The sequence below is a fragment of the Struthio camelus genome, chromosome 15, assembly GCF_040807025.1.
Source record: "Struthio camelus isolate bStrCam1 chromosome 15, bStrCam1.hap1, whole genome shotgun sequence".
Classification (NCBI taxonomy): Eukaryota; Metazoa; Chordata; class Aves; order Struthioniformes; family Struthionidae; genus Struthio; species Struthio camelus.
The window spans coordinates 1,638,866-1,651,909 of record NC_090956.1 but is presented as its reverse complement, the minus strand read 5'-3'; the positions used below and the strand labels follow the sequence as shown (position 1 = coordinate 1,651,909).

General features: G+C 51.6%; 1 protein-coding gene across 4 annotated transcripts in view; it reads left to right on the top strand.

Moving 5' to 3' along the window:
* The window catches only part of GRID2IP (Grid2 interacting protein), a 63,859-nt gene that overhangs the window by 30,380 nt on the left and 20,435 nt on the right, over positions 1 to 13,044 (top strand). For all 4 annotated transcript variants that reach the window (XM_068908130.1, XM_068908132.1, XM_068908133.1 and 1 more), the window contains 6 exons: positions 2,223 to 2,477; positions 4,770 to 4,855; positions 5,660 to 5,729; positions 7,193 to 7,287; positions 9,424 to 9,607; positions 12,407 to 12,561. In XM_068908130.1, the coding sequence (XP_068764231.1) occupies positions 2,223 to 2,477; positions 4,770 to 4,855; positions 5,660 to 5,729; positions 7,193 to 7,287; positions 9,424 to 9,607; positions 12,407 to 12,561 (845 nt within the window). The remainder of the gene's footprint in view (positions 1 to 2,222; positions 2,478 to 4,769; positions 4,856 to 5,659; positions 5,730 to 7,192; positions 7,288 to 9,423; positions 9,608 to 12,406; positions 12,562 to 13,044) is intronic.

The following is a 13,044-nucleotide window of genomic DNA, read 5'->3' as shown; positions in this document are numbered from 1 at the left end:
GCACGCCTGGGATGCGGGTTGGCATCTGGGGAGTGAAACCTGCCGGTCCGAGCGGGGAAGGTGAGACCGGGAGCACCGCACGCTGCACGCTGCACACCGCACGCGCGGGGCTGGCGCAGGGCAGCGCAGCCCCGGGCTGTCCGCCGCACGGACGTGGCCAAGGGCAAATCCCCGGCCGGGGCGTGAGCGATGCAGGACCGTCCCTCCCAGGAGAGGGTCCAGCACAGAGCCGGAGCCGGGGCCGAGCCGGCACGGGTGTCGCGGGGAGCCCACGCCCCTGGCCCGGTGCCGCGCTCCACGGGGACAGCTCAGCAGCTGCCTGGCATCGCTGATTCACCTTGAATAAACTGCCAGAGAGGGGCCAACAGGAGCAAACGCAGAAGAAAGCAGTGTAAGACCTGCGTTTGTGCGACGCGCTTTCCTCACGGGCCCCAGCAGGAAACGTTCTTTTTTCTGTGGAGGACTCTGAGCGAGTAAATCTGGCCCCTTCCGGCCTGTGCAGAGGTCTTTCTGTATATCCATATCCCAGCAAGAGACGTGCTCCTAAGGGGGATAACTGGTGGCCCTGGGCAAGCATCCGATGAGACAGAGCTGATCCCCAGGGAGTCCACCTTTCTGCCAAAGGCCCCAGGGAAGCCCACTGCGGTGGACAAGCCCGCGTGCCAGGCTCCCTGGGGTGCTTTGGATGTCACCCAGCTGGCTGGGGCACCAGGGGGACGTCAGGGCACAACCTGCTGCTCTGAGACCGGGGATGGCCAAAGGCCAAGAAGGATAAATCTTTGTGATCATGGGTTGGGCAGGGTGTAACGGCAGGAGCGGGCTTGGTTGAAGGGACGCTAAAGCTCCAGGGGGGCTCGTCTGCGCCTCAAGGCTGGGCCTGTGTCTTTCCCTGGCGTCCGCAGCAGACTGTTTGCTGCCTCCAAGCAGAGACAGCTGCATTTCTGCAGCGCCATGAACCTGCCGTCCATGCAGCAGGATCCCATAGGACGGACCAATGATGAATCAATTGCCCTGTCCTAGGAAATTGCTTTGCCCTGTCTCTGTATCCCATGAGGTTTCGAAGGGCAGGTGAACACTGCTTGGTTCCTTGGCAGAGCTGCTTCTGGTGGGGCAGAGGGGAAGTGACTTCAAATGGAGCAAGTTCCTGGTGATCTGTCCTCATGTGCAGTGTTACCGTCCTCGTCCTCGTCACCACGGCCTTAGTGTCTCCCAGAGGGAGACTCGGGACCATGAAACAGTGCGTTTCTCTCGCCTCATTATGGCAAGAGTTGGAGGTTGGCAAAAGTCAAGGCTGTCATCCCGGAGTTGAGCGCTGGGGTGGGGACAGGGCTCTTAGCAGAGGGGCTGGGGGAGGAAGTGGGGAGCAGCGTTTTGGGTCCCCAGACTGTCCCGGTGCAGAAGCCGGGTCTGGAGGAGGCGGTTTGGCACCGTCAGCCCGTGGCGGGCGTAGGCGTGGGGGCATTCGTACCCCTGAACATCAGGAACATGGAGAACGCCTGGAGGAAGGGAAATGATCTCATGCTGCTTTTGCTGTCAGAACGTAGTCACAATCAAATGCCGTCATCAACTTTAAAAATTCCTTCTTCTCTGAGCCTTGCTTCAGAGTCACAGCCCTTCGCAGCAGCAAGGAGCGCGTCGGCTCCCCTGTGCTGCGGCGAACTGGTGGTTTGAGCTGGGAGAGCTCGAAGGACTGAACCCAGCGGGTTTGCAGCAGAAGAGGCTCCATGGCAGCAGGGGTCTTCCCCCTGCAGTCCCCACTGCCTGCACAGCTATCCACGGGGGGAAATAATTAATCTGGGACTCAAGCTGGAACTTGTCGTTAGCGTACCGGGACTGGCAGCTGAAGGGGTCCCGGATGGGACGCACGGCGAGGAGGAACGGAGCTGTTTGAATCGGTCTCTGCTGGAGCATGCCGCTCGGCTCTTCCTCGCTGCCCCGAGTGCCGCTGCGGGGGGCATCAGACCCTCCTTGCTCCGACAGAGCTGCAAGGAGGATGGGGCAGCACTCTGCCACGGGACCGGGAGATGAGACAGGCATCCCTGGTGTGCGCGGCCCCATGGCCCGGTGCTCGCAGCTCCGGGGAGGACTGAGGCTGAGAATGCGCGAGAAGGGCTGGAGGCCGCTTTGACCTTTGCTTTCCCAGGTACTGCTGGATCTGGAGCTGCAGGGCCACGGCCACGTTGGCCTCGCTTCTCATTTGCCTCCCTTGTCATGTTTGCCAGGATTTTCATCCCCAAGAAGCACCGGCAGCGGTTTGACGAGGTCGTGTCACAGAGCCTGATCAGCAAACTGTGCCGCTCCAAGAGCGAGCAGCACAGCAACCGGCTGCGGCGCAGCCGTAGCGAGGACCACCAGGAGCGGCTCCTCGTGTCCACCCGGGCCAGCTCTGTGCCCCGCAGCCACGAGGAGGCCAGCAAGAGCCTGAGGAAAACCACTTCCTTGATCACCAGCAATGTGGCCTCGGGGGCTGCCCGCAGGTAACGCCTCTCCTGGAAGCCCTCAAATTCAAGGTGACAGGGTCTGGTCTGCATGGTTGGATGGCAGCAGGGGGAGAGATGCCAGGGAAAGGGGAGAGACACTAGCAAAGGGGGTGTCTTCGGTGTGAAAACGGGTGGAATCCTTTTGGGGGGAAGATGAGCAAAGACTTCTCCCTCTTGAAGGCTGGGCCAGTTTGGACCCAATGTCCCAGATGCAGGCGGCCCTTTCTGGCCCTCGCTGTTGTAAAGCTGGCTGTGAGGAGCTGCATGTGGGGCAGAGCCAGCGCTCACAGGCTACTGGCTGTGAGCAGATATCCTGAGAGGGGTGCCCGGCTGTGCCGGGCAATTTAGGGCACACAGCCATGCTGGGGGATGCAGGGTGCTGGGGGGATGCAGGACAGCGGGCCGGGCTGGGGGCTGCAGGGCGCTCAGGCACGGGACAGGCCGCACCAGCCTGCACTGCCTCAGCGGGTGTCTGGGTACGAGGCCACAGCAGCGGGGGGGAGGCAGGACAATCTGGTGCCTGGGGGATTAACCCATTTCCCTCTGCCCATGTGGCCAGACCTCAGCAGCCCTGGAAAGCCGCGGAGCCCTGCCGCGCTCTCCGCGATTAGCAGGGCTCCCGCACCGTTCCCAGCCCCATCTCTCAAACAAATAGACAAGCTTTTGGCTTGTCCACACAGCTGGGGAATCCTCCAGGGAGGGACTGGGCCACCACAGACACAGCATGGGTTATTCCCTGCCTCCATCTGCTCTCTCCAGGGGTGTTCAGTTAGAGCACAGCTTCCTCTGAGGATCACTGCTGTCTCTCATGGCATAGATTGAATAATTTTTTGCCGTGACTTATCCAACATTCAGTTTCAACCCAGTCTCTCTCTGTGCCGGCACAGGATTGGTCCCTACAACAGGCTTTCTTGTTGTAAATGGTCTCAGTGATGGTAAATTCCCCCAGTTCCCTGTGGGGACCAACTCCCCACTCCAATCAGTCTCCCGGCAGGAAGATTTCCTAATACTCCTTTCCAAAATTTGCTAGCTGAATTTAATTTCTCTCTCATCAGCCTAGTAAATCTTCCCCCACTAAAACATGTATTTTTGTTATTAGTCTGTCTGTATAATAAATGTTATATCACATGTCTTCACTTTAAAACATATTGGATTTGAAGGACTGGAATGTGGTTTTATGAATTCATTAATTAATTGCTTAGAAAAGCAATTTCCAAAGCCGTGCAAGAGTCAGTGCTCAAAGGCTCTGCCCCTAAAATATCCATGTCTCTTTCTGTCTCCAGGGTCCCCCATCTGCCCAATACTAGAGCTTTCATGTTAATGCACGTTAAGCTTTAGTTTGCAAAATTTAGCTCTGCTGTGCCAGTCCTAACGTGAACTGCAGCGGCACCCCAGCCGAGGGGGACAGCACATCATGCCCGTCAGGCAAGGAGCACCCTGCTAGCCCTCAGCTTGCCCTGGCAGCATCAGGGTTCCTCCAGGCCTCACAGAGGCTTTGTCTGGACCATTTCAAACATCCCCTGGGCCCTTTCAGATCTGTCCACTTCCCACCGCCGTGTGCCAGTTCAGTGTTCTGGACTTTGTCTCTGCCCCCAGGGCACCGGTGGGCTGCAGAGGGGAGATGTTGTTGGTGCTGGAGAGACAGGGAACCACACTGAAGCCCAGCTGTGGGGCAGGAGAGCAGCACCGGTGGCTGGGGAGCTGGAGGTGCTCCAGGAAGGGGGCCCAAACAAGGAACAGGAGAGCTCCCTGCTCCCTCCGTCCACCAACGCACTGCCCCTTGTCGGTCCATTGGCAGAAGGAAGGCGTCAGTGGGGAAAGCACAAGAGTATGGTGGCATTGCTGCTTTGTAAAGACCGTTGTACCTATCGGGATGGGGAAGAGTTCAGGAAGTGCTAGCACTCCTGCAGGCATCAGCAAGAGCTCAGCTGGCCTGTTCCCCACCCAGGGACTGGTGGTCTCTGTGAGGCTAAACCAGTGGCACTCAACATTTTCTGCTGCTCAGAGCTGTGCGCCAGACAGCCTGCCAGCAAGGCCACACCAAACTTGTCCACACCTTCCTCTGCAGACACCATCTCCCTGCAGGTGGGGCAAGCTCAGGGGCTCAACATGGGAGAACCCATTTGAAGGACACTTCAGTCAAGTATCAAGGGGTTCCAGGGATTATCAAGGGTTTAGTGGGCACTCTAATGATATCCAGGCTAATGGGGCTGTGATGAAGGCGAGGGAAGGGAACAAAAACCAAATATTTGTTGGATTTTGATTTCATGTTTGCTTTTGTACCTGCAGAACTGTGCGAGTTTATAAAGGCAACAAAAGCTTTGGCTTCACATTACGTGGACATGCCCCAGTGTGGATTGAGTCCATTCTGCCAGGTAAGAAAATCTGCCATTACATGATGAGACTAGACTTTGCCCAGTTGCTCTGACCAGACTTAGAGCACAAACTCTGCAGGCACTGACCCTGCCAGAGCCCACGGGGCCGGGGGCAGCTGGGGCCCAGCCTGTGGTGTCTCTCCTGGGGAAACTCCTCTTCCCACAGAGCATCTTCCCCATGCACAGCGGTGCCGTGTACCCACACTGTGACACAGAGTCCAGGACGCTCTTGTGACTCCCTTGGGAGGAGCGTTTCTTAGAGCTTAGTCCCCTTTCGGCAGGTCCCACGCTGAAGGAAGGGGTTGCCTCTGCTTGGACAAGATCTCAAAGGTCACTTTTAGTTAACACAGAGAAATTAAATTTGCACACTGGGGATGACATTTCTATTTGAGAGCACAGTCATAAGATTCAAAGATACTTATGTATCTATAGGCTGAACTCTAGATTTTGAGTGTTTGCTGTTTGCTGGAAAATAGCAAAATGGACTTTTATGAACCTTAGTGATGGAGTTTCCTGATTTGAATAATTAGTATCTTCAGCACAATTTAGTTTGGCTTTGTGCACTCCCTATCTCATGTTTAAAAGGTGTTTAGTGCCTGTGTTTAGTGAATAGTTTGAAATCACCTCTGCTTTTGAAACGTAAACTAGCCAGATACTGATCCATGTTGCACCTGCTGAGCCACCGACACACAGACACTGGACACTGGCTTTACTGGTCTCCAAAGTGGCTGGAGACTTGAGATCCCACCACCGAAAACAAGGGACCCATTAGCTAAAGCGCCTCTCTCATTCCCTGTGTATTAGGAAGCCCAGCTGAGAAGGCTGCTCTCAAAGCTGGAGATCGAATCTTATTTCTCAATGGTCTGGACATGAGGTAAGAGAGTCTCTAAATGACCTGTGCCAGATGGCTCATGGGGGGTCCTAGAGAGTGTTAAGTGGCCAAGCATAGTTGTGTTCATTTGTTCCCTCTTGAGTAAAAGACATGAGAGTTGGATGTCCTTGGGAGCATGAGGTGCATGAGGGCTTTTGTCCCGTACAGACCTCTCCTTTAATATTCTCTGTAAAACTGCTCTAAGAGTAGTATTTCAGCCTCCATCCCTGCTCTTCCTTTCCCTCCCTTTACTTAAGAGTGCAAATAGCCATGTATAATGCATGACATAATATAATGGGTATACTGACTGTAATCCACCTGGAGTCCCTGATTCAAGCCACTGTGAATTAAGTTTGTGTGTTAAATAGCTGGGGCTCTTTTGTGAAAGGAACAGAGTACCAGCCAACCCATGGATCGTTCCTGGAATGGTATCCTAAGCTTAAAATCACACGGGCAATCACATTTCCACCTAGAAGTTAATTCTCTCCTACATTATTTGCACACAACAAAAACAATCAAATTCTACCAAACCAGAGCTTACTCTGCAACTCACTGATACAGTGGCAGCAGCCCTGTTTTCTCAGGTTGGTCCTTCTGCACGAAAAACAAGAGCAAAGGGTAGAACTGGCTACATGATAAGACAGAATGATGAATATTTAAAGGTTACACATCTGATGCTTTTTCTGTCACTGCCCAGGTTCTCAGATTTCAGCTGATACAGCAAACTCTTGGCTGATGCAGCATCACCAGAAAATAGAGGAGACCTATTTGAAGATTATCCTCTGAGCCTGCGTTTTGGCAGGCATTGTCCCAGGTCAGCTTGTACCTTCCTCCAAGGAGACTGGCCTATCTCCAAAAATGCATTTTAGTTCCAACTCGCATTTTCTTTTCATGCAGAATTAGGACAGGTAAACAAAGATCCACAGCACTATAATTTAAATGGAAAGTTCAGCTATGGAGTCTGAGTGTAGCTTAAAGTAATGCTGGCATCATTTACCATAACAGCTCCACGGAGTGTTCATATTCACGCCCTAAAGTTATTCCATACTGCAGGTACAACTGAGAGCCCCAAGTTACACGGTGTGATTCACACTGTCCCTTGAGTAAAGCTCTTCTCTGAACATCACAGATAAAACCAAGCAAAGAGCCAGAGTTCAAGGAGACTGCAGCCCTGGCACAACTCTGCCTCCATATGAGCAGTCAGAAGAGGACTTTTGTAAGATAAATGAAGGCAGCTGCCAACACCATTTTACTCTGGCTCCTTGCAGCAACCTGGAGCCATCTGAGGCAATGTTGTCCATGGAATCACTCCCACCCACATGCGGTTCCTCACCAAAGCCCAGGGAGGGGCATTACTACCAACCAGCACCACTGTTGCCTTGCAAGCTGCTTCCTGCAAAGCTGCCTGCGTGGGGATCATGGCCCGGAAGGATGTCTTATTTGGGCTCTCTCCTATGCCCCTGCAGGAACTGCTCCCATGACAAGGTGGTGTCGATGCTGCAGGGCAGCGGGGCGATGCCTACCTTGGTGGTGGAAGAAGGGATTGTCAGCTTCTCAAATGGTAAGAGTGCCAGGGAGGAGACGGGAGTGGATTTACAGAAACTCAGCATTCACTCCTGATTCCCAGTGTGTTGGGGGAAATCACTGCCCTTTTGCTCTGCTAACCCTGCTGGAGGAAGTCGCCAAGTATTTCACGTATACCCAGTACGTTTAACAACACTGCTTTGAGCCTAACGCCACCCCAAATTACCTGGAGGGGTTGTTCCTTCCCCAAGGGGCTGAACAGTCTTCTTCAGTAGCCTGAGCATGTGGCTGCAGGCTTTCTGCGATCAAGCTTAATCTCAGACTTGGCTGCTTTCCAGAAGGGTTTGTTGTACTGTATGCCTGTCCTTGCTGGCCCTTTACACTGTCCTTTACGTACAGTCTGTGCTGTGTACTTGAAAGTAATATAGCCCTGTGCATACATGGTCCCTGGGCAAATACTGCAGTTATGTATGGACTGTGCTGTTCAGTATAACTGCTGCTTTTATGAATAATTTAGCTTGCATACTTATGGTGAGCAAGTCAGTGAGAGATCAGGATGTCTGGGGCACTGCGAGCGTTGATCAGTGTGATTTCAGTGGCTTCAGTGGTGATGCAGGACTGCAGCCAAGGGGAGCTCAGTCACTGTGATTCCTAAGCTGCGTAAGGACAGGGGGCCCACTGTGTTACTGCAAAGCTGCTGTGTAACACATCGGCCAGCAGTTAGACTGGCAGTCTTCCCTCTGGAGCAGTAAAGGAGCTCCCTCCAAAGCTTCAGGTTAGGAGCCCTGCATTACTAACTTATTTGCCTGTGTCTTAGAAACAAAACCAAGAGTCTCACTACTTGTCAGTAGAGATCTAGTGACACCCAAAGCACTCTCCCTCCAAAAAAAGAAACCAAGAAAGGATATGATTTCTAGCCCTGATGCCTTGGCCATCTTCCTACATGGATAAGCGCATTTGATGTCCCTGCAGACTCGGCTGGGTTGCCTCTTCTGGCTCTTGCTGCAGTGCAGTATCACTGTGCCATTCCTGGGCTGGGCTCACTACAGAGGCAGCCAAACTGTGGCAGAGGATGAGGATGTGCAGGATGAGGGTGGCAAAGCAAGCTGACCTTTTATGCCTCAGTTTACCCACATGTAACTCTTGACTGATACTGCTCTTAAAGTCAATGATTATTGTCAGTTGCTTTGAAACTTGACCAAAGGCTTCAGAGAGCAAAAGAAGGAATACCATCTGCATGTGCTTACAAAAAAATGTAGAAGCAGCATGACTGAAGAGACAGATTATATCCAGTAGACAGGTTAAAAAAATCTTTGCCTGTTTTCTGTAGATTCATGGGCCTATTGAAACATCCACAAGACCCACTGCAGCATATTCTGTTTCCTTCAGTTCACACCATGGGAGGAAGGCAAGGGCAGGCATTAGCTTTGTGCTGGCCAGGACCTCCTCTGGCTGTCAGGCAGCTGTTGATAAGCTGTTTCACCTTCTTCACCATGTTGCTTTTCAGTGACAGAAATCTGTTTATTCTGAGGCAATGACGTACATATCAGTGCATCAGGATTTGTATTACTTTAGAGTTGAGATTCATGTGCTCAGAGGTCTCCCTTATCAGAGGCGTTTAAGCTGGTAAAACCAGGAAGGTGGAGCCCAGCAATGTGAGAGCAGTTCAGGCTGCAGATGGACAGGGACTAGGGACACAAGTATCAGGCAGAAACAGCTGCTCAGACAAGGCTCCCCATGAAGCTGAGGGCAGCCCAGTCCAAGGGGCCAGCGGGGTCTAACTGCTCATGTTTAGAGGTGAAGCCAGAAGCAGAGAGGAGATTTCAAGGACTGTCAGGTGCAGATTTACAGCAATACAGCTCTTCCCCTAGTTTGTTTTAATTGCATTGTTGCTTGGGCCCCTTTAGCCAGGGTGGCACACGTCAACCCAGGAGAAGGCACTTCCTGCAGCACAGCTGGGGGCTGCTACCCAGGCCTTACATTCTTCTTGCTCCTCCCCAAGAGACAGGGCCATTCCTAGGTCACTAAACAAATCCTTCCCCTTCATACTCAGGTGCAGCTGCCCTGGTGCTCCCCAGGGATGGATCTTGGTTTCAGTGCAAACCTTTTTAACCTGTGGTTAAGACCCTTTGTCTGTTGAATTTTCTTTTTTCTTTCTACCTGCACCTTGCAGACTCTGACTCTGCTGACTCCCCGAACACCTCCTCCGCTCTCACCTCCCTGCAATGGGTTGCAGAGATACTTCCCTCTAGCATCAAGATTCAAGGAAAGACCTTCAACCAGCAGCTGGAACATCTGCTCACACCACCTGAGCGCTATACCATCTGCAAAGCACTGGAAGGCTTCTTTCAACATCGGTAACTTGTTAGCAGCTCCACTCCTTTAATGCTGGTAATTGGACTGGTAGCAATGTCCATATCAGAGAGCAAGTCTTGAATCAAGTCACTGACACAGAAAGCAGATCTCAGGTTTAGAGGCTGTCACCATTGAGCTCTGCTGTGATTATTTTCTGATTTCCTCAGCTGTATATTTTCCAGTGTATAGCTCTTTCCCTGAGGGATGAGGCACAAGCCCAATTCTTGCCTGGTGTCCTGCTCAAGGACAGGTTAGTCCCATTAATGTCTGAGGTCAATTCAGACACTACTTAATCCCACATTAAAGTGACCTTGATCTCACCATCACACAGGATTCCCTTGCTGTCCAGCCAGCCCCATGAGAGCAGCACAACCTGTTCTGCCTCTTTCAGTAAATTCTCACCATGTTTTATTCCTCTCTCCTTGCTCTTTTCAGCATTTTGGCTGAAGCATTCCTTGGCTGCAGCACAAGAATGGCTGTAGCTGCCAGAGCTCTCTTCCTGTAATTGAAGACATCCTCTCTGCCCTGTTGCAAGGGTTGAAACTGATCCTTTGGCAGACTCAGGATTTTCAATAGCGACCTTGTTTTCTGCCCTTGATCTTTGACCTTTTTGCACCACAGTGATACAGCCATCCCTGCCAGGCACTGGGAGATGCTGCTCACTGCCTCTTTCTGCAGCTGCTGAGCTGACCGAGCCCAGCTGCCTGGCCACTCCTCAGGAGCCCAGTTCCCACCACAGGCTGCAGATACACAGGCCAAGGCCAAGCACTGGACTCCTATGTACTGCTGAGGCAGGCTTCTGCTGCTTTCATGCAGCATATTGCTTGTATACAGATAGATACAGATCAGATGATTTGACCTCCAGATTTTTACAAGGAAATTCAATAAACCTCCCAGTATTTAGGCTACAGATGTTAAGAAATGATAGAAAATACTAAGTACAAAGCCTTAGGACTGCCTCCACACTGTTGCTAGGGCTCAGGGCTGTACCACCCCTAGGGCTTCGGAAGCCACCCCTGCCCATTGGCACCAGATCACTGAGTCCTCTTGACGCCCAGTAACCTTGCCCTGATAAAGCAGAATTCATTGCTTTGGATTCTCCTGCTGCTACATTTTGTCCATGTGGATTCCCCAGTCAGGCATTTCTGAGTAATTAAAGGGTGCTGTACCAGCCCTCAGCATTAGCAATTAGGAAATACAGATCTATTGGATATTTGCCCATGTTCAGTGACAGAATGGAGCCTGAGTGCTAAGAATAAAGTCTCCCAATTTCCTTCCCTGTGCAGAGCTGTACACAGGGCTTGGCCCCAGAATTGGGAGTCTGCCTGGGCACCGTTGCTACTGCCAGCCCTAGAACACTTGGCTGCAGAGACCAACAGCTCACCAAGTGGTCCCAGGGCAGGCCTATTCTCTCCCCTACCCAGCTCATTTTGCCTGTAGCTCTCCAGATGATTCAAAGCAACAGCAGCTGCTCCATGTCACAGCAAGATATCATGACCTAGTTTTTTGCCTGTCCCAGGCTAGCCAGCTGTGAACCGTAACTGCTCTGACAAGGACCAAAATCCCCAAATACTAAATTTACATATCACTTCCAGCCTCAGCATACAGAAACAAGCATTTCTCCCAGTGGTGAATGCAGGAGACTGGGAGTCAGGACATCCATGTTCTTACTCTTGGCCCTCCAGCCAATTTGTATTTTATAAGCCAGTTCACCTGGAAGGCAGCTTGCCCCATTAACAAGGCAGGCTTAGCAACTATTGTTCAGGACAGAATAGCCACCTGCCTCAGCAGTTCTTCTAAAATACATTAACTTTTCTGAATGGGAAGTAGGCTTGTGACAGCCTAGAGCTGCATCAAGCTTCATGGAAAAGGTAAGTTAGCCCAAAGCTAGAGAATGGCTTAAGAGAGAAATTCTGGGAAGTTCTAGACAGCTCCTTCCACTCCCCATCCCTGCTGGTCTCTGAGGACCCCCATCACCAGTGCAAGCATCAAAGAAGTCATTCCAGTATCTGAACTGCTTCAGCTTTCAGTTCTCCCTCACACATTTAGTCCCTGCTCTTTATAAGGCAGGGATGGTCCATTTGAGTAATATCAGGGTAACAGATTTGTTCCTAAACATCAACCTTCTTCCAACTACTTATAGAAAGTCCTTAGCATTATTTCTACATTAAAGATGCAATAGTTCCAATGAGCTGTAACCTCCAATCTCTGCCTCAGTTTCCTAATAGGGAAGTGGCCTGTCTTTAGCTCTCTGACCCATCTTTCCTCAGCTCAGACCCAACTCACAGGAAAGCAGATCCATCTGTGACAGGCTTACTATCCTCTCAGTTGTTTTAACCTTCTTACTTTATCAGGTGCTCAGTCCTGCAATTCTTCTGTCCAAATCTTATTCTTCTCCAGACTCTGTTTTCTGGCCCACCTCATTGGTTTCTCCAGCATTTCTCCAGTCACCTCATCCAGCCCTCCTACTCCCCATACACTGGCTGACTCATGAACAAGCCTTTTATAGCCTGGCTGTCAGGTGTTGCCAGTCACTGGGAGATTGCTCTCCCCATCAGCACCATCTGGAGAACTACACTTCCAGAGACCTTACCCTAAAGGGCTTACTCCCTTGCTAGGGACCTGATATTTCTGCTTTTAAAAGGCTTGGTACATTTATGCCAAAGTCTAAGAGGTAAGCCTGGCAGCTGAGATACAGCTAGAGATAGGAAAGGAAGTGGAAGAGACTTGCAGAGTTTTGTGATGGGATGATGTAGCAAAGGATGTGCTCATTGCCTAGCCCTCTCTTTCCAATTTTACAGGAATATTGACACTCTTATTGTGGATGTGTACCCGGTGCTGGACACACCAGCCAAGCAAGTCATTTGGCAGTTTATCTACCAGCTGCTGACGTATGAAGAGCAGGAGCACTGCCAGCAAAAGATTGCCAGGTTTCTTGGTTACAAGTCCTTGGCAGGTGAGAGGAAAGCCCCTGTGCCCTGGCATGGACACGCTATGTCTCACAGCTTCCCTAGGGATCTCGGCCCGGTGTATGTTGCCACGCTGCAGATCAAGCAGGCTGAGGGTGGTAAGGGAGCACCTGATTTCTCACTAGGAAACACAGCTGCTGGTTTTGGCCTGCCTGGCTCCTGTGCATGCCAGTGTACCTGCAGAGCAACGGAAAATGCTCTCTGATCAGGGCAGTGCTGCTCCAGAGGTGGAGGTGACTGTGCGGGATGCAGAGAAGCAGGAGCCTGTTTCTAACTCCTGCTACTGATGAGTACATATGAGACTGAAAGTTACTTTTTCTGCACCATGGAGCTGTGTAGTTTGGAAGGAAACTCCGCGTTGAGGAAAGAAGGTTCTTATCTTTGGGAACAAAAGCTTTTGGAATCTACTTAGTTTGTCAGAAGTTAAAAAGTCCCAAAAGGAGACAGGTGGTTTAGGGGCAGGCATTCAG